Genomic DNA, 25,651 nt, shown 5'->3' with positions numbered 1-25,651 from the left:
TTGTAAAATTACACAATTTAGACTTGTGGCCATATACTTAATCCTTAGAGTCTCTTCACAAAGGTGTGTACTAATGAAAGAAGATGGCCAGCACCTGTATGCCTTCTATTGTTACCTGCATAAAAATCTGCAGGAACAATATATGAGTTAATTCAATCTTCACATTGAATGAGAACCATCTGTGACACAGGTAGTATCGTAATAGATACCATTTTATAGATAAGGTAAAGGAAGAGAGAGGTTAAGAAACTTGTCCAGAGCCACTCACCTGGGTGATTGAGATTTGAACCTCGGTGATCTGGTTCCAGAACCCATACTCTTTTTTTTTTTTTTTTTTTTTGAAATGGAGTCTCGCTCTGTCACCCAGGCTGGAGTGCAGTGGTATGATCTTGGCTCACTGCAAGCTTCGCCTCCCGGGTTCACGCCATTCTCCTGCCTCAGCCTCCTGAGTAGCTGGGACTACAGGTGCCCGCCACCACACCCAGCTAATTTTTTTTTTTTTTTTTTTTTTGTATTTTTTAGTAGAGACGGGGTTTCACCGTGTTAGCCAGGATGGTCTCGATCTCCTGAGCTCATGATGCGCCCGCCTTGGCCTCCCAAAGTGCTGGGATTACAGGCGTGAGCCACTGCACCCAGCCCAGAACCCATGCTCTTAGATGCTAAGCCATTATGCTTTCCTGGAATTATTCTTTCCAATAGGAATGAGGACTAAAACCCCTAAAAGTTGGAGTCTTGCCTCTGTACTATGTTTTTTTCTTGAGCTCTTCTAAATAGGTAAAAAGGCCTTTGATTTAAGCCCTTCCCTGTATTTTGCTGCTTGTGACAAGGCCAGACTACATAGTATGCTCTGGGGTTAAATGTTCATTTTTTTTATTTTTGCTTAAGAACAGTTTCTTCTTCACTCCCTCTCCCCTACCACTTCTGCTGCCCTATATAATAGCTTTACACTCCCTTTGTGTTATTCTTGAATTGTTAATGCTGCTTCTCAACTTTTCTCTCTACCCTACCACTTCTTCCCAGTCTGGAAAAGTAAATAGTGATTGAGGACGTGAGGAGGAGCCCAGGAGGAAGGCTGTGTATTTCAGAACACCCCTCTCTCTCTTCCACCCAGACTGCAGTCCCCTGAGTTCATGTGCTTTCCCACTCCACTTCTCTCTCTGCCCCACCCTTAGAAGTTCCAAAAATCAGGCTCCTCTGCCCGTTGGTGCTCCTTAATGTGGTAACATTGGCATGGTGTTACCTTACCTGTGCATCATAGAGGGGACCCACCTTGCAGCCCTGTTTGTGTTGAATTGGTAGGACCCACAGGAAACGTATATGGAAATTGAAAGTGCCAGTGTATGAATTCAGAGTGAGAAGGGCACTGCTCAGTGGATAGCTGTTTGTGTGTATTTGAACTGTGCCTTCTCTCCCTCCAGGCAAGCTATGCGAGCTGCCAAGGAATCCTCAGGTTGGTTGGTTAGCCTGGATTCGGAGCAAGGGGAGTTAATTAGATGATTCAGACATCCCTCCATCTCCATGATGGACATCCTAATCCTTGGAAGCACTTATGTGTGTACAGCCTGCTTTTCCTTTTTATTGTCCTTCCTGGGTCAGTGGCATAGACGAACAGACCAGAACCCGGCGGGGCGTGGTGGCTCACGCCTGTAATCCCAGCACTTTGGGAGGCCGAGGCAGGTGGATCACCTTAGGTCCGGAGTTTGAGACCAGCCTGACCAACATGGAAAAACCCCGTCTACTAAGAATACAAAATTTGCCGGGCGTGGTGGCACATGCCTGTAATCCCAGCTACTCTGGAGGCTGAGGCAGGAGAATGGCTTGAACCCGGGAGGCGGAGGTTGTTGTGAGCCAAGATGGTGCCATTGCACTCTAGCCTGAGCAACAAGAGTGAAACTCCATCTCAAAAACAAAAACAAAAACAAAAACAAAGACAAAAAAAACAGACCAGGACCCAGTCTGGCCACTTACTGAACTATGTGATCCTGGGTGAGTCTCAGCCCTCTAAGCTTGTTATTATACTGTAACTCTATAAGGTTGTTTTGAAAATTAATTTATGAACAGTGCTTAGCACTGTGGTAAGCATTGTTAAAGTCGCCATATCATTATTATCATTATTCATGGTACCATCTCTAGCACCCCAGTAGACTTACCTGTCTCTTTATATTGGTTAATACATTTTTCTGGTTACAATGAAGTCTTGCTAAACTGAAAGCTTTTTTTTGTCTCTTTCAGATGAGTTTCCATATCTTTTGTCTGACTATTGATTTCAAACTCTCTACGAAGTTTTATTTTCATATCTTTTTTTTTTTTTTTGGGAGAACTGCCTGTGAAACTGCATATGCCCGTGTGTTTATAGTTATATATACATTTGTATATATACTGCCCTAAGTTCATCTAAATGAATTTTTCCTGATATACTTGCATATTCACGTCCCCAACTCTAGTAATAATTTAGCATTTCTCTCTGCAAGCATTCTCTCAAGGAATCTGACAAGGATTTTAAAGTGTTTGGTTTTAATTTAAATGTGCTAAAGAGAGGGTTTTTACTCACTCAGGAAGCCACTGAGCTACTCGAGATTGCTATTTGCTTCATTTACAAGCTGTAGTCCTTCTAGCTTAACTGCTTTAAAGGTTGTTCAGAGTTTTTAATATACTTAAAATTGTTTGACAGCTGTGACTTGTCTAGCACTGATATATCCAATAATATGTCACTGTAGTGAGAATACTCCCCCTGTCTCTACCCCTCCCCCCCAGTGGCTGGCAGCAGAATTTTGCAGGATAAGTTACAGTACTGCATTCAAGTTTTGGTTTCTCTTTTCTCCCACCTTTTAATTTAACCTTGAAGCTGAAAATGTGGTTTAAAGGTATAAGCAATGCTTCTGGGAAAATCTATTAAGCGCACGGATGACAAAGTGTGAAATCTTGCTTGTGGTATGTGCAAGCGGGTCTTGGATAATCCCAGCTCTTGGTGTTAGTTTGTATGATTTGGCTGTCTCTCTACTGAGGAGACACAGAAATGAAAGAGAGGGATTTATTGGCTGATTCTTTGGAGGAAGCTGGTTACACCACAGTGGTGCATGATGAGCAGGAAAAAGCTGAGAAAATGAGTGTCCTCAATGTGGAATTCACAGAGACATGAGTGCCTGAGGGAAGAATCTGGCAAGCAGACAATGAGCAGGTCATTTCCAGGAGGCAGTTGGCTGCTGACCAGTATTTAAAGCCAAACTTGATCTGTAGGAAAACAAGAAGAAATATGCTATTCAGTGACTTCTCAGGAGCAAGTTGCCTCTGAAAAATGGTGCAAAGACACGAGACTATAGAGTAGAAATGCCATTTCTGTGATGAGTAGAGAGAGGTGAGGGTTGGCCGAGTAGTGGAGAGGGAAAGCTGGTGGGGTCATGGTGAGGAGGGTCAGGAGTGGCACACACAAGGAAAGACATTTCTCAGTAAAAATCAGGCTGGTTATAATTATTTGATAAGTTGGAGAGCAAGTGTATTTTTTTGACAAAATGGATAAGGAAGTTCTATTGGAAAATATGATGTTTCTATACTTTTCAGAAAGGTAGAGAGTGGGGTCTTGGGAGGATAATGTTAGGTGCTAAATGGGCTACTTTGAAATACTGTGGAATTGGCCTTCCTGCAGAAGGTAAGGGCTTTATGAGAATAGGATAGACCACTCTCTGGAATAAGGCAGGCAACTTCATTTTCAGAGATTTCTGGCTTTTTTCTCTTAGATTAGAAAAAAAGTTGTAGACAATAGAGAAACTGTTGGAAAATTAAGTTTTGTATTTGTGCTGCCCTTAATAACAAAGTGCAAAATGTGTTATATCCTATTCTGTAAAGTGAGAGTAGTAGTGTTACTGGAAAGGAGTCCTGACCCAGACCCCAGGAGAGGCTTCTTGGATCTCATGTAAGAAAGAATTTGGGGTGAGTCCATAGAGTAAAGTGAAAGCAAGTTTATTAAGAAAGCAAAGGAATAAAAGAAGGGCTAGTCCATAGGCATAAAAATGGTTACCTGTTTTTATGGTTACTTCTTGATTATATTCTAAATAAGGGGTGGATTATTCATGAGTTTTCTGGGAAAGGGATGGGCAGTTCCCCAAACTGAGGGTTCCTCCCCCTTTTAGACCATATAGGGTAACTTCTTGACATTGCCATGGCATTTGTAAACTGCCATGGCGTTGGTATGTGGTACCATGTAGTACCATGGTGTAGTGGTGAGGACGACCAGAGGTCACTCTCCTTGCCATCTTGGTTTTGGTGGGTTTTGGTTGCCTTCTTTATGCATCCTGTTTTATCAGTAAGGTCTTTATGACCTGTATCTTGTGCTGACTTCCTATTTCATCTGTGACTAAAAATACCTTAACTTACTGGGAATGCAGCCCAGCAGGTCTCAGCCTTATTTTATCCAGCCTCTGTTCAAGATGGAGTTGCTCAGGTTCAAATGCCTCTGACAGTTGTTTCAGCAGTAAAATAATCAGAAGGCAGTGGTGTTTAAAGCACATTTAAAATGTAAGCTCACAGGGTTGGTGGTCAGTTCCTGCCCCTAGATCCTTCTCTTGGTTTCCTTCAGAGGAACTAAGATGAAGCCAGCTATGTGTCACTGTCAACGGGGAGGGCTGACTGTCCTGTCTTCCCCTGGAGTGGCATATCACACTCAATTCATTATGAAGCAGTAGTTTTGGGATAAGGAGGAATGTTAATTTATGGACAGAACCTATGGTTATATGTGCTAAATATGGTTATATGGTTATGGTTATATGTAGGTCAGGTGTGTTTTAATTACTCATCAACTAGCTCAGGGCTTTGTTTTGCTAATGAAAGGTCACAGACACACACAGAGATGTGCACATAGACACAGAGTATAAGAAACAGTGACAGTTTTGGCTGTGTTTCTTGTTTATTTTTAGTGATTTCAATTAATAACATACCTAGTAGTCAGAAACATACATCAGGAGCCTCAAATGTTTTGTGATGCTTTTTTAAAAATTCGCAATTCAAGAGGCTTAATTTTTGTTTGAGCATTAGCTGATTTTGAACCATGAAGTCCTCATAGCAGATGTTTAGAATTTGTGTTCTCAAAAAAGCCTTATGTTGGTATTGTTTTATCAACTTGTGTACTGTGGCTTTTACAGAAAACACTTAATTCAGTTTTAGTAACCTTCTAGGACTTAGGACCCACAGTCCCCAGATGGTGAAATGCAGCAAAGCCTTGGTATCATATGGTTAGCCTGTGTGGGGCGGGAGTGCTTGAGGCCAACCCAGGCGGTACGAGGGCCTGCACTGATTTATACACAGTAAGCACTATGACTATTGCAGTGTTTACACCTCTGTTTTTGGATTGTAAGATTTAATATCAACAAACTTCACTTTTGGACTCACTGCTACATTTCCAGTTTTGGAGCGAGTGCAATACAGTCGTCTCTGTGTGAAATATCATTTCCCTGTGATGGTTTTGTGTGAGGATAACAGACACTAGAGATAATTATTTTAACATTGCTGTCACCATTTCAGCAGGTAAAAAGTTGCCTCCTATTTTGAGCAAAGTTTGATCTTGAAATAGGAGCCGAATGGGAGCGGAGGGTTCATGGTCGGAATTTGTGGGCAGTAAGGTGGAGAGAGGCAGGGATGAGTTTAGATTAGAGAGGGCGTGGCAAACTAAGCAGAGGAGGTTAGACTTAATCTTGTAGATGGCGAGCAGGGAGTTGTAAGGATTTTTGAACAGGAGGTGAAATGAAACTATATTCTTACTTTTCTTTCTCCAGACCCTGTGAAGAAAGTGTGTGCTCCTTTAAGGAAGATTAGGCTGGCAGATATAACCCAGGATGGCCTGTGGCAGAGGGCTGTTGTCTTAGGTTTGTCAGATGATTGCAGAGGAAGAGAAAATTAAGAATATGTAAAGAACTCACCATCTTCTGTTTTTTTTTTTCTCCACCCTTATCAAAGAAAAGAATCACCAATAGTTTTGGTATTTAAATTCAATCATTACCCACATTTTGGCCAATCTGCTCCTAGTCTGCTTTTTTTTTAATATGACTTTTTTCCCTTTAAAAAATTTAGATATACTTGATCTAAGTATATCTTAGGCAATGAACATTCAATGAATTTAGCAATTATATATACTTGTATAGTCATCACCCCAAATGAGATCTGGAACATTGCCATCTCCCCAGAAAATTCCCCTTTTGCCTCTTTCCTGTTTTTCCTTGTTAAACCTTTTTTTCTAATCTTACTATATATACATTATCATTATGATGTAAACATGCTTTCCTGTAATTAAATAACCTTTTAAAAGCATAATTCTAATGGTTCCTAACAGTTCATTATGTGGATGTACCATTGTTTACTTAACTGTTTTTCCAATTTGGGATATTTAAACAGTTTCCAAATTTCCACTATTAAAAGTAATACCATCATGAGCACCAAAGAGACATTTTGAAGTAATAAATAAAATGACTTGTTGACAAATTATATATAGCAAATAAAGGAGAAGAGTTAACAAAAACTCCAAAGGGTTAAAAAAAATAGTGAACTTCTTGAAAGAATGGGGAGGTGGGAGGAGAATTCTCTTTGAGAGATAAATGGAGTCCAATGAGGGTGAAATTGGTTTTGACCAGCCTGAATTTGAGATGATAGTGAGATGTCAAAACTGCTCTATATGTAACTGGAAGTAAAGAAATTAAGGATATCCATGTGCCCTGGACACAGAGGTCATAGTGGAAAAGGTGATAGGAGACTTGAGTATTGAGAGGAGAGCAGCATACTAAGGGCTGGGACTTGTTCTACCTTACGTTCTAGTGCTGACCTTTATTTTTATTTTTGGGGAGGTTGTGTACTTCTTCATTGGATGAAATCATGACTTGGAGGCGTTCATTTGAATTTTGCATTCAGTATTCCCAGATCCTGAACATGCTTTATTTTTCTATTTTATTTTATACTAAGACCCACTAATGTAGTTGGTGCTAATTCTGAGATAGAAAACTCTTGTGAAGATCTCTCAGTTTATTTTGGCTAAGATTAGAGTACCTGCTATTTGTTTTTTTGTTTGTTTATTTTTTTTTTTGCTGTTTTACTGGACTCTTCCCCACTAAAAAGAGACTGATTTTTTTTTTTTTTTGCATAAGCAAATTAAATTACTTGAATTAGCAGAAGTTACTGGAGAATGGAAATAATCACTAACTTTTGAGTAAATAGGGTATATTGAACCCATGCATATGTTTACTTTTATTCCCTAAAATCTCCCCACAATTACTGAAATAAAAAAGTTATTACCGAAAAGAAATAAAACCCACAAGAACAAAGCAAAATAGAGAGATCTCAAAATTAACATTTTGGAAGCTAGAAAGCAAATGAACAGTGGTTACTACTACCTTGGTCGATCAGAGAAAGCTGAACCCAAAGCAGCAGCAAGGAAAGTCAAGACAGGGCAAGTTACATGCACAACTCCGAGAAGCTTCAGAAAGATAACCTCTCAAAGGAAGGGTGCATGGGGGCGAAACAGGAGATTCGCTGAAAAGTCTGTATAAGAAGTAGCCAGAATTCCTTTTCTCCCATTCTCCCCAAACCAGGTAACCATGTGATTGCTCTCTCAAATCCCAGCAGAACACTGAAGCTTTACTCTCTGGAGAGGCTAAGCTAGAGGGAATCTGGACTTGGGGACATTACGCACAGCTGAGAGCAGTGCGCGCCTTTCTGAAAGTAGGACACTATGTTGAATTGAGACCAAACCCACTCAGTTCCCAGATACCTTATGCCCTCTAGCCAGGAGATTAGATGATTCTTCTCTGGAGAAATCAGGCAAGCCCAAGAGAAAAGACCTAAAGACAAAACTTAAAAGGGTGTTCTGGAGGGAGGGACATGAACAGGTGTAAGGAATTAGCCCAGCCAGTCTTACTATAGGCAAGCCCACTAGTCAACTGGTGCCACGTTGTAGCCACAGAGCCCCTATTTTAAATATGACTGTAGAGGGTGGCTCACTCCTGTAATCCCAGTGCTATGGGAGGCCGAGGCCGGTGGATTGCCTGTGCTCAGGAGTTTGAGATCAGCCTGAGCAACATGGTGAAATCCCATCTCTACTAAAAATATAAAAATTAGCCGGGTGTGGTGGCACATGCCTGTAGTCCCAGCTACTTGCGGGGCTGAGGTGGGAGGATCACTTGTGTCCAGGAGGTTGAGGCTGCGGTGAGCTGTAATTGCACCACTGCACTCCAGCCTGGGCAGCACAGTGAGACCCTGTCTCAAAAAAACAAAAAACAAAAAAACAAAAAAAAAAGCTGTATGTGGCACTGTGGTTAAGAGCTTTGTGTAAGTCCCTGTGGTTAAGACTTTTTAGGTTTGAGTCCTCTCTCCTGACATTAATACTTAATTAAAACTTAGTTTGACTTAGTTTGGTCTAATTTAGAACTTTATGTGAATGGAATTAAACAGCTTATATATGTTTGGGGGGTTTGGTTATGACTGCTTATCCTTTATACTGTTTGATGAACGTTTAGGTTGTTTCCAGTTTGCAGCTATTATAAATTCTGCTTCTATTAACTTGATTATACTAGTTTGGCGTTAGTGATCACTGCATAGAGGGGGCCAGCTCAAATGTCTTTCTTTTTCCCTCGAATCTTTCTTTCTTTCTTCCCTCCCCTTCCCCCAGTCTCTTCTCTTTTCCTGTCTTTGTGGCACCTCTGTCTTCTGATGAACATGCCACAGGTCAATGAGAGTGGAAACAAAAGACAAAATCCTTTCTTTCACTCAGTTTTTCCCTGTTGTCCCCTTCTAATGAAGTGTTAACATAGTCTTCCAAACCATGCCTGTATTTACATTTGATCTGTATTCAAATTCTATTGTTTCTCTATTGTTGATATCTCATGGACAGATTCCTTTCTTTCATACAGTTGGCAGTGCTCCGATCTTCTAGAAACTCCGTGTCTAAGGGGACCAAATTATTTGTAGAAGCAATCACCGTATGTTAAATCTAGTTATACCAATTCATCATAACAATTATCAGCTAAATACTCCGGCTGCTTCTAACAGCAGTAAGCAGCAATAACAATGAAAACAGTGTTTGTTTTTTGGTCTGTGTAAATCTGTAGTGTATGCCCAGTAGAGTAAAAAATAAATACTTGATACAGGAAATATAAATAAAAATGATGTCTTCCTTGTGTGTTATGAAATAGTGAAGGGCCAAGACTTCTATTAATTTAATACTGCCTTTTGAATACTGGCTATATTTAAAAATTCTAATTATAAATTTTAAGCTTTTTTTTTTTGATATTCCCTTCTTTCTTCAATTGCCTGTTAAACTTCTGATCGTTTTAATATGTTCCTTCTTTCTCATTTCAGGAATCAGATTTAATAGAATGGTTGTTATGTCCTAGAAAGCCCTGCTAATACAGATTTAAGTATGACATTAAATATGACATTAAATGTGTAACAATAATTACTAATTATTCCTAAAGTATATTTGAATAATTACTAATTATTTCAAAATGTGTAACAATAATTACTAATTATTTCTAAAGTAATTACTCACTTTAGAAATCTCCTTTTAAATCCTCTTCCGGATTTCTAAATGTTGTAAAACAAACCTCACAACTGTCACAAGTGCATGTTTCTTAGTCACATGTAAACAGTGCACCCTGTTATTGATTCAGTGAACGTCTTCACAAAAGTATAGAGCTTTGTCCACAAATGCAGTTTTATGATAAAGATATGGACAGGCTTGCTGGAGTGGCTTGATCACACCTACTTGTTACAGTATTTCAGATAGTTCTCATCATGCAACTGAGATCTACACTTGTGATAAACAAGGATATTGAGGAGATTGTTTTGATTCAAGGAATCATATGTAACTCAAATGAACATGTTTGGAATAATAATGTCTGAAAATTATAATTATTGATGACATTACATAGCAAATACAGTTAAATATTTAATATGTTAGGCAATAAAGCTAGACCTGCAGTGGATGGCTTATTCTAGGAAATTGTCAAACTGACTTAAATTTAAATTTCTGCTCCTTAGAATTAGGTGTTAAGGACATGCCTTTTTTTTTTTTTTTTTTTTTTTAAATAGAGTCTAGCTCTGTCACCAGGCTGGAGTGCAGTGGCGTGATCTTGGCTCACTGCAACCTCTGCCTCCTGGGTTCAAGCAATTCTCCTGCCTCAGTCTCCCAAGTAGCTGGGACTACAGGCACGCGCCCCCGTACCCAGCTAATTTTTGTATTTTTAGTAGAGATGGGGTTTTACCATGTCGGCCAGGATGGTCTCGATTTCTTGATCTTGTGATCCGCCTGCCTTGGCCTTCCAAAGTGCTGGGATTACAGGGGTGAGCCACCATGCCTGGCCAGGACATGCCTTTATACCATAATAACAGATTTGAATGGTTTCTTAAATTCAGATAACTTTTAAGTAGCTGTGTTAATTCATATAGATGACAAGGTTAAAAAAAGACTTTATACCTAGTCTGAAGTGGAAACTACAATAGATTTATTGTGGTAATTAAGATACATAGTTTGGCTTTAGAAACAAATTATTTGATTGAACAAATTACCAGTGAATTAAATTAAGTGGTAATTGAAAGCTTACAAATTTTGCCATTTGTTTCCTAATCAAAGCATCGGCTTAAAAGATATTTGTCTACTCTGATTCTAAGTCCCTAAAGCATAATTACAAATGCTTTGGGATCTTTCTATGTTTATTTATCAATAATTATCTATAATTAATTTAAAAGAGCTGACATTTAAAAATGTCAGATTTGAAAGGTTCTTTATTATTGAGACCATTAACAACTCTTAAATTTGGTGTTACCAAAAGTAACTTGACATTATATATGTGTTATTATTTATTATTTTTATGTTAGAAAATTTGGTTAGAATTTTAGTTCTTATTCTTACAGTTGAATATGTATGTATGTATGTATGTATGTATGTACGTATGTATGTATGTATACATGGGTTTTCTCCATTGTGGCCACTCTGGTCTCCAACTCCTAGCCTCAAGTGATCCTCCCGCCTCGGCCTCCCAAAGTGCTGGGATTACAGGCGTGAGCCACTGCGCCTGGCGTTAAGGTTGAATATTTAATGTAAATTCTAGTATGTTTGAAAATAGTCTTAGGTGTTTAAATGTCTGATTTAGAGATTTAAAGTAAGTCTTGCTTATATTCATATTTTTCTTTCAGATTTAATTGTTTTTTAAAAATGACATTCATGGTAAATATTGATGATTTGCCTATTTTCTTTCAAGGTTTAATTTCACCATATCTACTTACATTCATCTTTTGTGCTAACATAAAATATTATGAAAATAATACGGCTGGGTGCAGGGGCTCACGCCTGTAATCCTGGCACTTTCTTTGGGAGTCCGAGGCGGGTGGATCGCCTGAGGTCAGGAGTTCGAGACCAGCCTGGCCAACATAGTGAAACCCCATCTCTACTAAAAATACAAAAAATTAGCTGGGCGTGGTGGCGGGTGCCTCTAATCTAGCTTCTAGGGAAGCTGAGGCAGGAGAATCACTTGAACCGGGGAGGTGGAGGTTGCAGTGAGCCAAGATCGTGCCATTGTACTCCAGCCTGGGCAACAAGCATGAAACTCTGTCTCAAAAACAAAACAAAACAAAACAAAACAAAACAAAACAACACAATGACCTAAGTGACAGCATTGCATTTACTAGCCCCTCCTGGTTGTAAATGATTAAATCATTTTGGTTTCTTTCTAATGCATAATGAATTATTGAATGAATGAATACATAAACTGGATGAGAAAACTCAGGGATATCATTGAAATTGTTACTTGCGTGATGAGGTCTTAATGTGAATAGTGCTGAAGAAATAGTGGCAACTTTAAATTTCCTGGAATGTTTTCTGTTTAGCATCATTCATATAGTCTTTTTGGTTAGAAAATTTACCTTTTAGATGTAATCTTAAAATTCACTTTATAGCCGTGGTAACATTCTTTTTGTATTTATAGTTGATATGCTTGCAATATTGTATAATTGTATGAACTTACAGTTTCACAGATGAAAGGGGGAAAACATCTTTGAGGTCAGCTAGTTCATCTGCTTTTATTCAAGAGAGATGATACTCAACCATCTAGAAAATGTATTCTAAATCACAAAGATGATTTAAATTGACTTGTTATACTGTGGTACAAGTGGTCCCCTTACCAGAGCCTCAAATCTTAACAAATATATAACTACAGGAAATTCAAAGTATTCATGAATTTAAAAAAAGCACTCATTGTATTGTCCTTATCTTTTGTGTGTATTTTTTTATTAATATTGGCAGATATTTAATGAGTAGCTATTAGGTGCTAGCTAGCCACACTCTGTTCTATTATAATATTTTCCTTAACAACAAAATGCCAATCAAAATCATAGTGTAAAATTAGTAATTTCTATGGAGATGGATTAGGAATGGTGATTTTTTTTCTGCAGTAATTTAAATAACTATTTAGAAATATAACAGTTGTATTTTGCTCTTACAAGTCAAAAAGTAGTAAGTTTAATAAAAAACTGATAAAAATATGCCTAAATATTTCTTCCTCTTTTGTTTATGAGGCCATGAACTTGGAAACTTTGTAGTCTCTTCTTTCACATTTGGCCAAGAATTTGACTTTTTTTGTTTTTGTTGCAGCACCATACTTAACAATAGTCAGCAGTAAACTAATGTACTGAAAAATAATAGAGCAGCCGGGCCCTGAAAGCAAGCAGTTATGAGGTCCTTGACCTTGCCCCTTCAGTAGAGGTTCTTAATATTAGTGTTATTTTAGGGTTGTCAGATTTAGTAAATAAAAATACAAGGCATCTAATTAAATTTGAATTTCAGATAAATAGTGAATAATTTTTTAGTATAAGACTGTCCCAAATATTGCATGGGACAAACTTATACTAAAAAATTATTTGTCATTTATCTGAAAGTCAGATTTCACCAGTGTCCTGAATTCTGTTTGGCACCTCTAGTTATTTTCATTTATTGTATATTAGGTGCCAGCCATTCTGAGATGAATAAGGAGTCCTTGAGTGCTTCAAAATCTAATTGGGGGAGACAAAAAGAAGGGATGTGAGGAAGAGAGTACCGGAAAGGAAACTGCAGTAATCAAGATGTTTGCTGCTGGAGGTCTGAACCGGCAGTGGGGATGGAGAGATCGTTATAGTTCTTTGTTAATGCTGAGCGAAGTCATCCTTTGAGTGTCACTGGCAGGCAAAAAAACTCAGAAGGAGCTGATGAGAAAGGAGAGATGAGAAAATGAGAGTAGTAAAAATGTTAAAAAGAAATGGGAGTAGGGAAGATGAGAGGAAAAAGAGAGAAATAAAGAAGTCAGGTCCATCCACGGTCTTCAGGGGTTGGGGTGGAAGTGGTGTATCAGAAGGAACCCTGGGAACTCTGTGTTTCATGGTAATTTGTTACCTTGAAAAACTTGCAAGCTCTTTGCACCACAGGTTCCTTATTTCTAAGATGAAGGGGCTGGATGAGATAGTTTCTAACCTGATCTGATTCTAAAAGCTTGTTAGTGGAGGTTTTCTATCTTTGAAGAGGGGTTGTCCAGGTTTTGACATCCTTTCCTCCCATCCCTTCAGCCTTGCTTTGTCCTTATAGCCACTTTTTGGAGGCCAGGCCAGTGACTTCAAGCCTCCTTTTTTTTCCTTTCTTTCTTTTTTTTAATAGAGAGATGGGGGTCTTGCTATGTCACCAGGGCTGGTCTTAAACTCCTGGCCTCAAGTGATCCTCCTGCCTCAGCCTCCTGGGCATGAGCCACTGCTCCCAGCCCCTTCAAGCCTTTAGTTTGATCCTAACATCCAATGTGTATTCTAATATCTTTGGAGTGAAAAGGAATTAGACTACCTCAGAGGCATTTATTTCTTAAACTTTTTTTACTTTGCACTGACACCAGTGTAGTTTAAAATACAATATTTGAAAAATAAATTTATCTAATATACTTTAAAATTTCCTTTTGTTCATTTTTGATAGTCCACTTTTGAATGAATAAAATAGGAGGCGTAGGGCTAGAACCTCATATATTTTAATATAATAGAGACCGTTTGTGACTTTGGAAATACCTGAATGCATTTTAATCTAGCCGCATAGGCTCTTCACAAAACTGTTGCGTGGTGGGGAGTGATGTTGGTGGTTACTCATGGCTGTGATACATTTGCATAAGCATGCAACTGCCATTACCTATTTAATAATCCATTTAACCGTAAACTATAAATTAAAAGTGACTGCCAGTGATAAAGGAAGATTTAATGGAAGCAAATTTACTATTTAGGACCTTGGTTTTTAACCATTTTTAGATCTTGGACGTCTTTTGAAAATCTGATGAAGGCAACTGGCCTTTTCCCAAATTGGACTAACATACAAACTGTTGCAGATAAATCAGGGGATTTAGAGACACGCCTCCCCCCTTCCTCCCCCACGCCCCAATGGAAGCCCATCCGTGGATGACCTGATTTTCAATTTATGATTTTGGAGCTCAACTGTACAGTTAAACTGGTTCATTCATTTAATTCTTAAATCATTCATTCATGAGCCAAGCTCTCTGGTATTGTGGGAGGCTGTGATTTTTTTTTTTTTTTCTTTCTGATGAGCCTTTGGCACTCCTGGAGGCTATGATTCTTAACTCTCGCTTGACAGCAGTAGTCTTATATAAACAAGTTCAAGACCCATTTTCATCTTGCAGTGGAAGGTGTAACTCACGTAGTGTATATCTTTAACGTATGCTTTAGGACTGTGTTTATCATCCATAGTCCTCTTGCTTTAATACAGCTTTTAATTTCTATTTAGTTAACCATTTACATTCTTATGCTTATAATCACACAATTTTCAATTGCCTTTCCATCCAAATCTTTATTTATAAATTTTTTTTTTGGTGCTCCCATATAGCCATCATCTTTAATGCTGCACAATAGTCCACTGAGTTGATAAACCTCTCTGATGCCGGACATAAAGGTTATTTCCAGTTTTACATTTTTTGGAGAATGTTGCAAGTGACAGCTTTAAGTAGCTTTTTCACTCTTGTCTTGGATTAGTTTCTCAGGGCAGATTCTCAAGGATGGGAGTAATGGCTCATTTATAACATTTTTATTAAGTACCTAGTATATTCCAGGCTGGGTCAGAGGTTTGACCATTTCCATGACACTTGATATGCTTTGCCGTTCTTTCCCATTGTGGTAGAGAACTACTTAACCAATCCAGTCAACTCTGAATTGTCCAACCCAGCAGACATGTGCTTTCTCATTCCTCATTTGGTGAATGTTTAGAAGTAAACTAAATAAAGCATGACAGGAAGATAAATCTGAAGAAATGACAGTGTGTAGCTAAATGAAATGTATATACTTCTAGAACTACCTGCCTTTTGGATTATTTACCCAACTTGGCCTTCTTTTGCTGTGTTAACTGAGAGATGAAATTTTGACCAAGTCAGAAGATTAGAACACAATACAGGGATAAACATCCTTAGAAATAACTTACATTTATTCAAGTCACCTAGAAAATGTTGAAATTTGTTTAAAGCAAAACCACAATACCCAGCTTTATTAATATATCCAAACTTCTATTTTGTGAATATTTATTAAATGCTTAGTATATGCTGGAAGACAAATGTGTTGTATATTCCTGATTAGTTATTAGTAGAGAGAGACAAATACCTAAACAGATAGTTGCTACAGCGTGTGGTGGACCTGTAAGAGAGTTTATATGCCCAGGAGTACAAAGGAAGAGAAGTTTCTGTTTCTTTACCCAGATTTTTTACTATAGAGAAGCCCCCTTTTTCCCCCTTTCATGGTTTACTTTCATGTCTTGGGAGAGGAAAAACACTTGTTAAAGAGTGCAGTACATATAAATGACTTCGTTGAGATGAAGACTCAGTTTTTGAAGTACATGTATAGTTTAATGAAGATGCAAGGTTGAGTAATTAACCTTTGCCCTGTCAATTACATTATAGCTGGCTGGCTGGTTGAAGGGAAGTCGTAGGTTGATAGTTATCTGAAAAGTCACTGATTTCTTCATAATTTCTAGTAATCACTGGAAGGGACAAAAATAAAATAATAGAACTGTGTGTGCTGTCATTAGCCATAGCAAAAGCATATTCTCATATGATCATTTTTTTCTGTCATCTAGGCTAATGAATAAGAAAGTTGGTCTACCTTTTCTTCTAGAAAGAACACTGGGGATCCTGACAGCCTGGGTCCAGTTATAACTCTGCTGGTTACTAATTGTAACCTTAGAGCTTAACAACACCCATGCTTCTATTTCCTCAATGGTAAATCAGGAATCATAATAGTGTACACTTCATAGGACCGCCAAGTCCAATAGATACTGCTCTGTGCTCATCTTAGTCAACCTCTGAACAGCATTTGCTGCCCTTGACCTCTTCCTTAAAACACTATTCTCTCTTAGCTTCTGAGACCCCAAACTCTAGTTCTTTTCTATTATCCCCTGCTTCTTTTCATTTGCTCCTCTTGGCTCTTCTTCTTCTACCCAATTTCTAAATATTGGGTACCCAAGGACCCTTTCTGTCTTTTTTTTTTTTGAGATGGAGCCTGGCTCTGTTGCCCAGGCTGGAGTGTGGTGGTGAGATCTTGGCTCACTGCAAGCTCCGCCTCCCGGATTCACACCATTCTCCTGCCTCAGCCTCTGAGTAGCTGGGACTACAGGCGCCTGCCACCACGCCCGGCTAATTTTTTGTATTTTTAGTAGAGACGGGGTTTCACTGTGTTAGCCAGGATGGTCTCGATCTCCTAACCTCGTGATCCGCCTACCTCAGCCTCTCAAAGTGCTGGGATTGCAGGCGTGAACCACCGCGTCTGGCCAACTCTTTCTTTTCTTTTTGTTTACTCCTTTCCAAGGTGATCCCATTGGTCTGGTGGCTTTAAGTATTATCGATATGCTGCTGAGTCTTATATGTCTCTGGTTCTGACCTGCCCAGCTCAGAGGTCCAACTTCATATCTCTAATTGCCTCCTAGATACTGCTCCTTTAATACGTCTCTAACTAGATCCCTGGATCTCTCCGCTAAAATAAGCAAGCAAAGAAATAAACTTTTCCCTTTTCTCCATCTTCGGTTAATGGCCTCAGATCTATGTCTTGTCCTTAATTCTTTCTTTCACATCATATATCCAAGCCAGCAGCAAAACACTACCTTTTTGAATCAATCTATTTCCGTCTGTCTTCCCTACCATCCTTGCCAAGCCAGCGTCATCCCTTGTCACATTCACAGCCTTCTAACTTGTCCTCTTCCTGCCTATTCTATACATAGCTGTTGGAGTGATTTTTTTTTTAAGCAAAAATCAGATCATGCCACTTCTCTGTTTTAAGATCCACTAATGGCCTCTCATTGCACTAAAATAAAATTGCATCTCCTTCCCGTAGCTTACCCATCTGAGCTCAGTTTCCATAGCTAGGAAATGGGGATAATTGTGGCTTTAACTAGAATATAATAAGTTCCATGAGGGCATGGATTTTTATCTGCTTTGTTCACTACTGTTTTCCTAGTGCCTAGAACAGTGTGTACAAGCAATAGGCACTTAATAAGTATTTACTGGATGAATAAACACATTCAGATTATATGGGTACCCCAAAGCCTTTCTTCATTCCTCTTTCAGAGCAGCATATTATATAGCTCAGTATTTTCTGCATTGCATAGGAAGGCCAGCAAAGGCTTCTGATGCAATATCTCCTTTCTTTTTCTCTTCTCACTTTTTACGCATGTTCTCCTGTCCCTCCCTGTCTTATTCTTCAGATCTGAGGATATGTTTGGATCATTAGGAGAAAGATGAGTGGGTGAGTGGGGCAAGAAACAGAAACCGGAAAGGAATCCTGAGACTAGTACCAACAACATTTAAAACATAAACATTTTACTATAGAAATCTTGTAATAGGCCAGGTGTGGTGGCTCACGCCTATAATCCCTGCACTTTGGGAGGCTGAAGTGGGCGGGTCACTTGAGGTCAGGAGTTTGAGACTAGCCTGACCAACATGGTGAAACCTCGTTTCTACTTAAAAATACAAAAATTAGCCGGGTGTGGTGGCATGCGCCTGTAATCCCAGCTGCTTGGGAGGCTGAAGCAGGAGAGTCACTTGAACCTGGGAGGCAGAAGGTTGCAGTGAGCCAAGATTGCGTCACTGTACTCCAGCGTGGGTGACAGAGTGAGACTCCGTATCAAAAAAACAAAAGGAAATATTGTAACATACAGAAGTAATATAGTATAATGAATCCTTATCTCTTCGTCACCCAGTTTCAACAGTTATCAACTCATGGCCATGTTTTGAACAACCATTGTTTAATTTGGATCTTGCCTGTGGTTAAGGAATGCCTAGTTTATAGAGGTTTATATCACAAATAGAATTTTACTCTGGGTATCATTACTATTTTGTAAACCAACTTGTTGAGGACAGATAAGGAATATTTTTAAGGTTATTAGAAAAGCTTGAAATTTCACCGTTATTTCAACCATAAGTTTGCAAATAGTAAATAAGCCTGATAAGGGAAGCACATGAAGCCCATTAGCAGTTATTTATTTCTTATGTCAGTTGGTTAATCAGAAACATGCTTGACTGGTAAGTAGCCAAGAGCAGGCTTTGATGGGAGGTATAAAATCATGGGGACCTAGGGTGGAAAGGGTTAAATAAGGACAATTAATAGTGTTCAAGAGAGTAGGATGGTGCTGCTTTGCTACTTTCCAGCTTGCCTGGAGGTGGTCCCCACCTCAGAGCCTATAGAAAGAGGTCCTTATTCTAGTTTGGTGATGTTCCTTGTGCACTGTTATCTGGGTTCCCCTCAGGTTGGCTCCAAGGACCTTGTGTAAAACTGAGCAGAAGGTGCTTCCCGTTAACTCTGCTGCTTGTTTATTTTTAGGTATCTTGCAATATATTCAGAACTCTCCCTCCTAGTGACAGCAATGAATTTGATCCAGAAGAAGATGAACCTACCCTTGAGGCATCGTGGCCACACTTACAGGTACTTTGAAATACCATTTGTTATAAAAGAAAACCCCATTAACTCATTAGCTGATTAGCATGGGAATTCCTTGAAGGCCTTTATTCACCAAGAAATCAAATTAGAGTACACTAATGGAAAGTTAGAGAATGTTTTTTTATGTTTCTTACTCTTGATAATTAGGATGCCAAAAGAATAAAATGGTGTCAGTGTGATGCTTTAGTGTCCCCGCACCCCACGTTGCAGGTACAGCCAGCAGTTCTTATTCCTCTATTAGAGCTGCCGTCTAGAGCCTCAAACAAAGCACAGAATTGTTTTCACATTAGCATTAGTTGGATGTGATTAGCTCACAGAGTATATATCTCATTTTTAGCAGTATGTACTCTGGGAACTTTGTATGTCTGTCATCACATTAACTACAAATGTGTTTCTTTAGTTAGAAGGACAAAACCAAACTGTAATAGCTGTTTCGTTCACAGTACTGTAAGGAAGAGTAACAGCTGAGAGAAAGCTTGGGTAAAGGCCAATTCTGTTCTCTTGCACTGAGAAGGCCATGTTTTCCAATCACACTCATGTGCCAGGATGGATCAGGGGCATCACTGCATCTCTGTTTCCAGCACTAGAGCCGTCTGTATCATATTAACTTGTATAATACATACTGGTAATTTGCCAGCTCGTTCCTTCCTTGTGCTGCCTTCTCTGAAGGCCAAAATTTCTTGAAAGAATAGAGCAAGGAAATTTGTACATGTTGAACCCCAAAGTCACCCTTCCATTGAGTCGGAATATCCTCAGGTTGCTCGACAAATAGCAAGGGGGAAGGGGTGGAAGAAAATGAATAATACCTTGTACATCTTCACCCCTAGGCAGAAGCTGCTGCATTTTCGTAGAAATGTATTCATGGTTCAGGTTGACTTTTTGAAGAGCAAACAAACTATGCATTAGAGAGAGAAAGCCTAGAGATATTCTAAGAGTTTTTTCTACCCTACTTCAGAATTTCTGACACAAATTTGCAAGTCTGTCTGTCCTGCTTTGACAACTCAAAGTTTCTGCAAGTACAAACGTGTGCTATTTCTCTTTGTTACATAGAGAGCTTTTGGGGGCTCTGTTTTCTCATTTCTTACTCAGGCATGTTATGCATATGTATTCCTGCCTCCAATGCTAAGATTGGGTAAATTAGTTAAAACACGGTAGTTGATTTACTATCTTAGATGTTTGATTTTTTTTTAAGGTTCCAGACATACTGTCTGCAATCTAAGAAACTTGTAAAACTATCTGTGCTTTTCATAGGTATATCCCAGATTGTGACACGATCCAAAAAAGAATTACTTTTTTGAATGGGTGAATTGTCATGTCTTACTCTTAATGTTTGGTGCCAGTTCATTGAATTACAGTTTAGTCTGGAAGAAAGTTAACAACAACAAAAAGACGATCTCCTCAGTAGTCTCACATCTTATGGTGGAAAAGACAAGGAAAGAGATGTCTTCAAAGCCTCAGCATGATGTCTTCTCTGTATTCCAAAGAAGACACTGTGGACCACTCTTGCCATTTGCAAGAGCTTTTTGAATATTCTAAATCATGATAACCATAGACATAAATTTCTCCTAAAGTACAATAAAGTTTTACTCATCATTACAGTTAATCCTTCCCGTACTTAATGACTCTGTAAAATATAGGACCAAATTAATTTCTGAAACTCTTAAATTCTGCCACAAAAAACCACTCTAGCTTACACTGTCATTACTGCAGGAATATTAACCATTAGTTCGTCTGAAACCCTGAAACCAAAGAAACAATGAAGAATGGTAATGAGACCTGTGCCCTTTTGGAAACGGTATTATAATATGGGCTGGTTTCATGTGTGTTGACATCCTGTCCAAGGTTATTATCCTTTGGTCCTTTCTTTAGCTCAAGGGGAAATATGACCTAATGCTGGATCAGGTGAAGGAAACTTTTAAAATTCGTAAATCAACCTTCATTCATAGTAAAGGTTAGGTCACTAGGCACACTGTTGCCTTCACCATCTGTTGCTTTTGGACCAAGGCTTCTGACTTGGTCTCAAGAATCCTGTGTTTCCTTTGTATATTCCTATAGCACAAATTAGTCACCTTTCCATTTTCAGTGTTAGGTGGTTTTAGCACTAATGAGGGCACTCATTGAATGTATAAGAAGTCTCTTTTTCTTTTCCTGATAGGTCATTCATGTCATAGTCACCTATCATGAAGTTTAACATTTTAATTTTTAGTTGATCCAACCATCTATTTTTCTGACCAAAACACAGCATAGTTTTAGACCTTTTCACTTTTTATTAACTTCATAATTAGCAGTACGCTTCCTTTTCTGGAACACATTTTGCAAGGAAGAAACTATAAATACCTGATGGGAGGAGGTCAAAACAACAAAATGACATTGAGATGTGGTTGTTGAGTGGTTGGCTGTGCTCCAGCTAATTGACTGCTCCTGCATACCTTTTTGATTTAAATTTGTGGCCTACACAAAATTACTGATTGGCCAGGTGTAGTGGCCCATGCCTGTAATCCTAACAATTTGGAAGGCCAAGGCGGGTGGATCACTTGAAGCCAGGAGTTTGAGAGCAGCCTGGCCAACCTTGTCTCTATGAAAAATACAAAAATTAGACAGGCGTGGCACCACACACCTGTAATCCCAGCTACTTGGGAGGCTGAGGCACAAGAATTGCTTGAACCTGGGAGGTGGAGGCTGCAGTGAGCCAAGATTGCGCCACTGCACTCCAGCCTGGGCAACAGAGCAAGACCATCTCACCAAAAAAAAAAAAAAAAAAGTAAAAAAATTACTGATTATAACAAATTGTGGATCTTTTGGGATCTTTAAAAATAGACAAAAGAATAATTTTTAGTTCAAATATGTCAAAGGGGTCTACTCTGTATGTTATTCAACCTTTTCAATTATCCAAAATAGTATCTTGTTTATGTATTTTCTGAAATTAGGTGTGTCTTCAGTAGAATACAATTTTATAGGACTTTCATTTAAAATTAAGAATTTGTTTTTAGTGCTTTCCGTTTGAGACTGACAAACAGGAATGCCAGTCTTTTTACTAAAGTTCCTTGGAGAATTCATTTATGTAACCTTGAAAAGTAATTTATCCTCCCCAGCCCCCAGTCTTTCTCTTTAGAAGCTTAAGGGAGATTTTTGATTTTGACGTAAAATCTTTCTCTTAAGTGCAGAGAACACTTATGTTTATTAATAAATATGTCTCAAGTGTTTCCACCAAACATTTTAGACCATAACTGCTTTCAAGTGACCAGAGATGAGAGAGCACTTTGCCGGTCTTGCTGGAAAGCCTTGCCAGTCCACAGGCCAGCTTAGAAGATGAGAATCTCCCCGCTTTGTGGCAACCAAAAGAGGGCTAAAACCCACTTGATGGGGGTCATTTGAATAAGGCTGACATTCTGTTTGTAAAACTGAGAGTTGACAGATGAGTATATTAGAAAAGGAACAATTCTCTGAGGTCTTAGGACTTGGGCATTATTTTGACTAGCAAAATAACATGTGAAACTTGGCAACGTCCGGATCATTAGGAAAGAAATTTTTCTGAATTCAGAGAGTTCCAAGGAGAAAAACATAGTTTTATAAGAAAGTAAAATGCTAATGTGAATCCCTAATTTAAGTCTTAAATTAGAGTCTGATGTGACAAGAAACATTTAAATCAATGGTATCTGTGGACCCTTAGAGGGGCTCTGAGACCTGATTTTCAGTGTCCTGCAAGGTCAAAACTACCTTTATAACAGTGCTGTATATATGATTTGTCCTTTCACTGTGTTGACGTTTGTACTATTCATTGCAAAAGTGATGGTGGTTAAAATTGCTGGTACCTTAATGAGAATGAAGGCACTTGTGCCAAACTGGTCGAGTATTCTTCACTGCTATGTACTTGTAATTAAAAATGTAAAAAAGCCGATTTCACTTGAGAACATCTTTGAAGAAACAGTGAAAATTAATAATTTTATTAAATTTTGACCCTCAAGCACACATTTAAAAATATTCTACATGACACAATGGGAAGTATGCATAGTAACATCCACTGCATACTGAAATATAATGGTTATCTTATGGAAAAGCATTTGTGTAATAGTTTTTGAGCTGTAACCCAAACTAGCCTTTTTTTTTTTTTCTTCCCTCCTCATGAAACATCATTTTTACTTGAAGGAATGACTAACAAACTATGATTATTCAGACTTGGGTATTTGGCGGATATTTTCTCTGAAACAAACAAGAAAACCATTTGACAATATTTGTACGACTGACAAAATTAGAGCATTAATGCAGAATTTAGAATTAGAATTTTAGAAAACTTGTATCTTGCATCTGTCACCTTGAGCTTGCAGCCTCCCAAAGCTTAAAGACTTTTTTAAAATAAAATTGAGATAATAAAGAATGTGATATTTTTAGATATTGTATAATAAAACATGTCAACATTTGAAAGAGCTGCATAACTCAGTGAACCAATATTTTCCAGTTGGCAAATGATGTCAGGAAACCATGCATGGATAAAGATCCATTCAAAGTGCAAGACAGATGATTGGATTTTAGTGTAACAAAGTATGAAAAGTTCATTGATATCATTTCAGATTCTATGTTGCAACTAATCTTTAAGAAATGACGGTTTGTTGAATTTAGTGTAGCATCAAAGAAGAATGTCCACAATTATGTGGGAGAAAAAGAAACTAGTAAAACACTCTCCCTTTTTTGATGGAGATCTCCCTGGATCTCCATCAGCCTTGATTTTCTTTGTATACTTAAACCAAAATGACATATCACAACAGATTGGATATAGAAGCAGATGAAAATCTGTCTTACATTAAGCCACATATTAAAGAGACTTATAAAACTATAAAACAATGGCTTTCTTCTCAATTCTTTTGGAAAGTAAAGGTTTTTTTTTCTTTTTTTTTCAGGAACATAATTATGTTAACATATAATGCACCTTGTTTTTAAATGAAACAGTAAAATTTTGAAGTTTTTTTCACTTTTTATTTCTAATTAGATATTATATATATCATATATATCTCTTATAAACAAAAGCTTTGGGGTTCTTGTTAATTTTTAAGTGTAAAGGAGTGAGACCAAAAAGTTAGCAAATGTTGTTTTAGGAATAGTGATGATGATACATTAGTCATTGTGCAGAGGGCTTTATGTGTGTATTTTCACATTTAATCTTAGAGACTATCCATCTCCATTATAAAATCAAGAGCCAAAGTTTCAGAGAAATTAACTTGCTCAGTGTTACACAGTTAGTAAGGGAAAGAGTTAGGCATTCAACCCAGTATTCATGACTTAAAAAGTTCTGGATTATGTATATATTTTTTAAAGAAACAGAGTCTTGTTCTCTTGCCCAGGCTTGACTCAAATTCCTGGGCTGAAGCAGTCCTCCCTCCTCAGCCTTCTGAGTAGCTGAGACTGCAGGCACAGGCAGTTGTACCAGTTAAAGGTTCTGGTTTTGATATACTGTTGCATACCTCATCAGGATGTGATGTAGCCTTTGACAGAGACTTATTATGCAAAGAGAATACGCAATGATTCCCCACTGTTTATCAGAACAATTATTTGAGGCTGACTTTTTGCAGATGGGTATATTGTGCCACACCACCTTATGATCCGGATGAGTAGAAATTGCCATAAACTTTCTGAAAAGAAATTTGTCAATGAGTATCAAAAATTCTGAATGTTGTGATCTAGCAATTCCACATTTAGAAATATTTCCTCATGACATAATTGAACAAGTACATACTGACGTATGTTATGTGATGCACGTTGTCGCAGAATGATGGAGAAATAATTCAGAAACTACTTAAATGTCTAAGCCTGGGAGGTTGGTTAAATTAATTATGAACAATGGAATTATTCATTATAAATTATAATGGACTACTTACAGCTACTAAGAATGATAGTTGAGATATTATTGATGTAAATTGTTCATAATACATTGTTTAAATGGTAAAAGTAGTCTGTAAAACTGTAAAAGTATATTTATATGGTACGTTAAATGAAGTATATACATAATATATTATTTAAATGGTAAAAGTAGTTTGCAAAACTCTAAGAATATATTTATAGTACATTAATATGTTGCAGAAGGAAATATATACATTGAAATGTAAACAGTGGTTGCCTCTGAATGGTAAGATTGTGGGAAATTTTTCTTTGCTTTGTTTGGTTGTATTTTCTAATTTAAAATTTTAAAAGTTGAAAGCATAACAGCAACTGTGAGCCACAAGAAAGGCTGGCCTGGTTTGTTGATTGATATTAAAATCAATTTTCTAAGCCCTGTCACTTTTAGTGTTACAGGCTTTTGGTGGTTTTAAATACTGTTCTCAGTGAATCATAATTTGAAATTAATTATAATCTGTTTGTTGCAGCTTGTATATGAATTTTTCATACGATTTTTGGAAAGCCAAGAATTCCAACCCAGCATTGCCAAAAAATATATAGATCAGAAATTTGTATTACAGGTAAGCAAAGTATTGTGGATGTGTGTATTTGTCATCCAGTTAACACTTTATCTCATTTTCTCTTCATGTTTGTTAAAAAAGTTTTGCAATGACAGTTATATCACCCACAAAAAATATATATATATAAACATAAGTTAGTTTATATATTATATAAACGTAAGTTAGTTTATATAATATATAAACGTAAGTTGGTTTATATAATATATAAACGTAAGTTGGTTTATATAATATATAAACGTAAGTTG

At 37.9% G+C, this 25,651-nt stretch overlaps 1 protein-coding gene across 6 annotated transcripts in view; it reads left to right on the top strand.

Moving 5' to 3' along the window:
- The window catches only part of PPP2R5E (protein phosphatase 2 regulatory subunit B'epsilon), a 174,172-nt gene that overhangs the window by 106,584 nt on the left and 41,937 nt on the right, over positions 1–25,651 (top strand). For all 6 annotated transcript variants that reach the window (XM_054449810.2, XM_054449809.2, XM_063651671.1 and 3 more), the window contains 2 exons: positions 18,841–18,942; positions 25,314–25,406. In XM_054449810.2, the coding sequence (XP_054305785.1) occupies positions 18,841–18,942; positions 25,314–25,406 (195 nt within the window). The remainder of the gene's footprint in view (positions 1–18,840; positions 18,943–25,313; positions 25,407–25,651) is intronic.

Source organism: Pongo pygmaeus, chromosome 15 (genome assembly GCF_028885625.2).
Source record: "Pongo pygmaeus isolate AG05252 chromosome 15, NHGRI_mPonPyg2-v2.0_pri, whole genome shotgun sequence".
NCBI classification, from domain to species: domain Eukaryota; kingdom Metazoa; phylum Chordata; class Mammalia; order Primates; family Hominidae; genus Pongo; species Pongo pygmaeus.
This window is presented reverse-complemented; position numbering and strand designations above follow the sequence as displayed.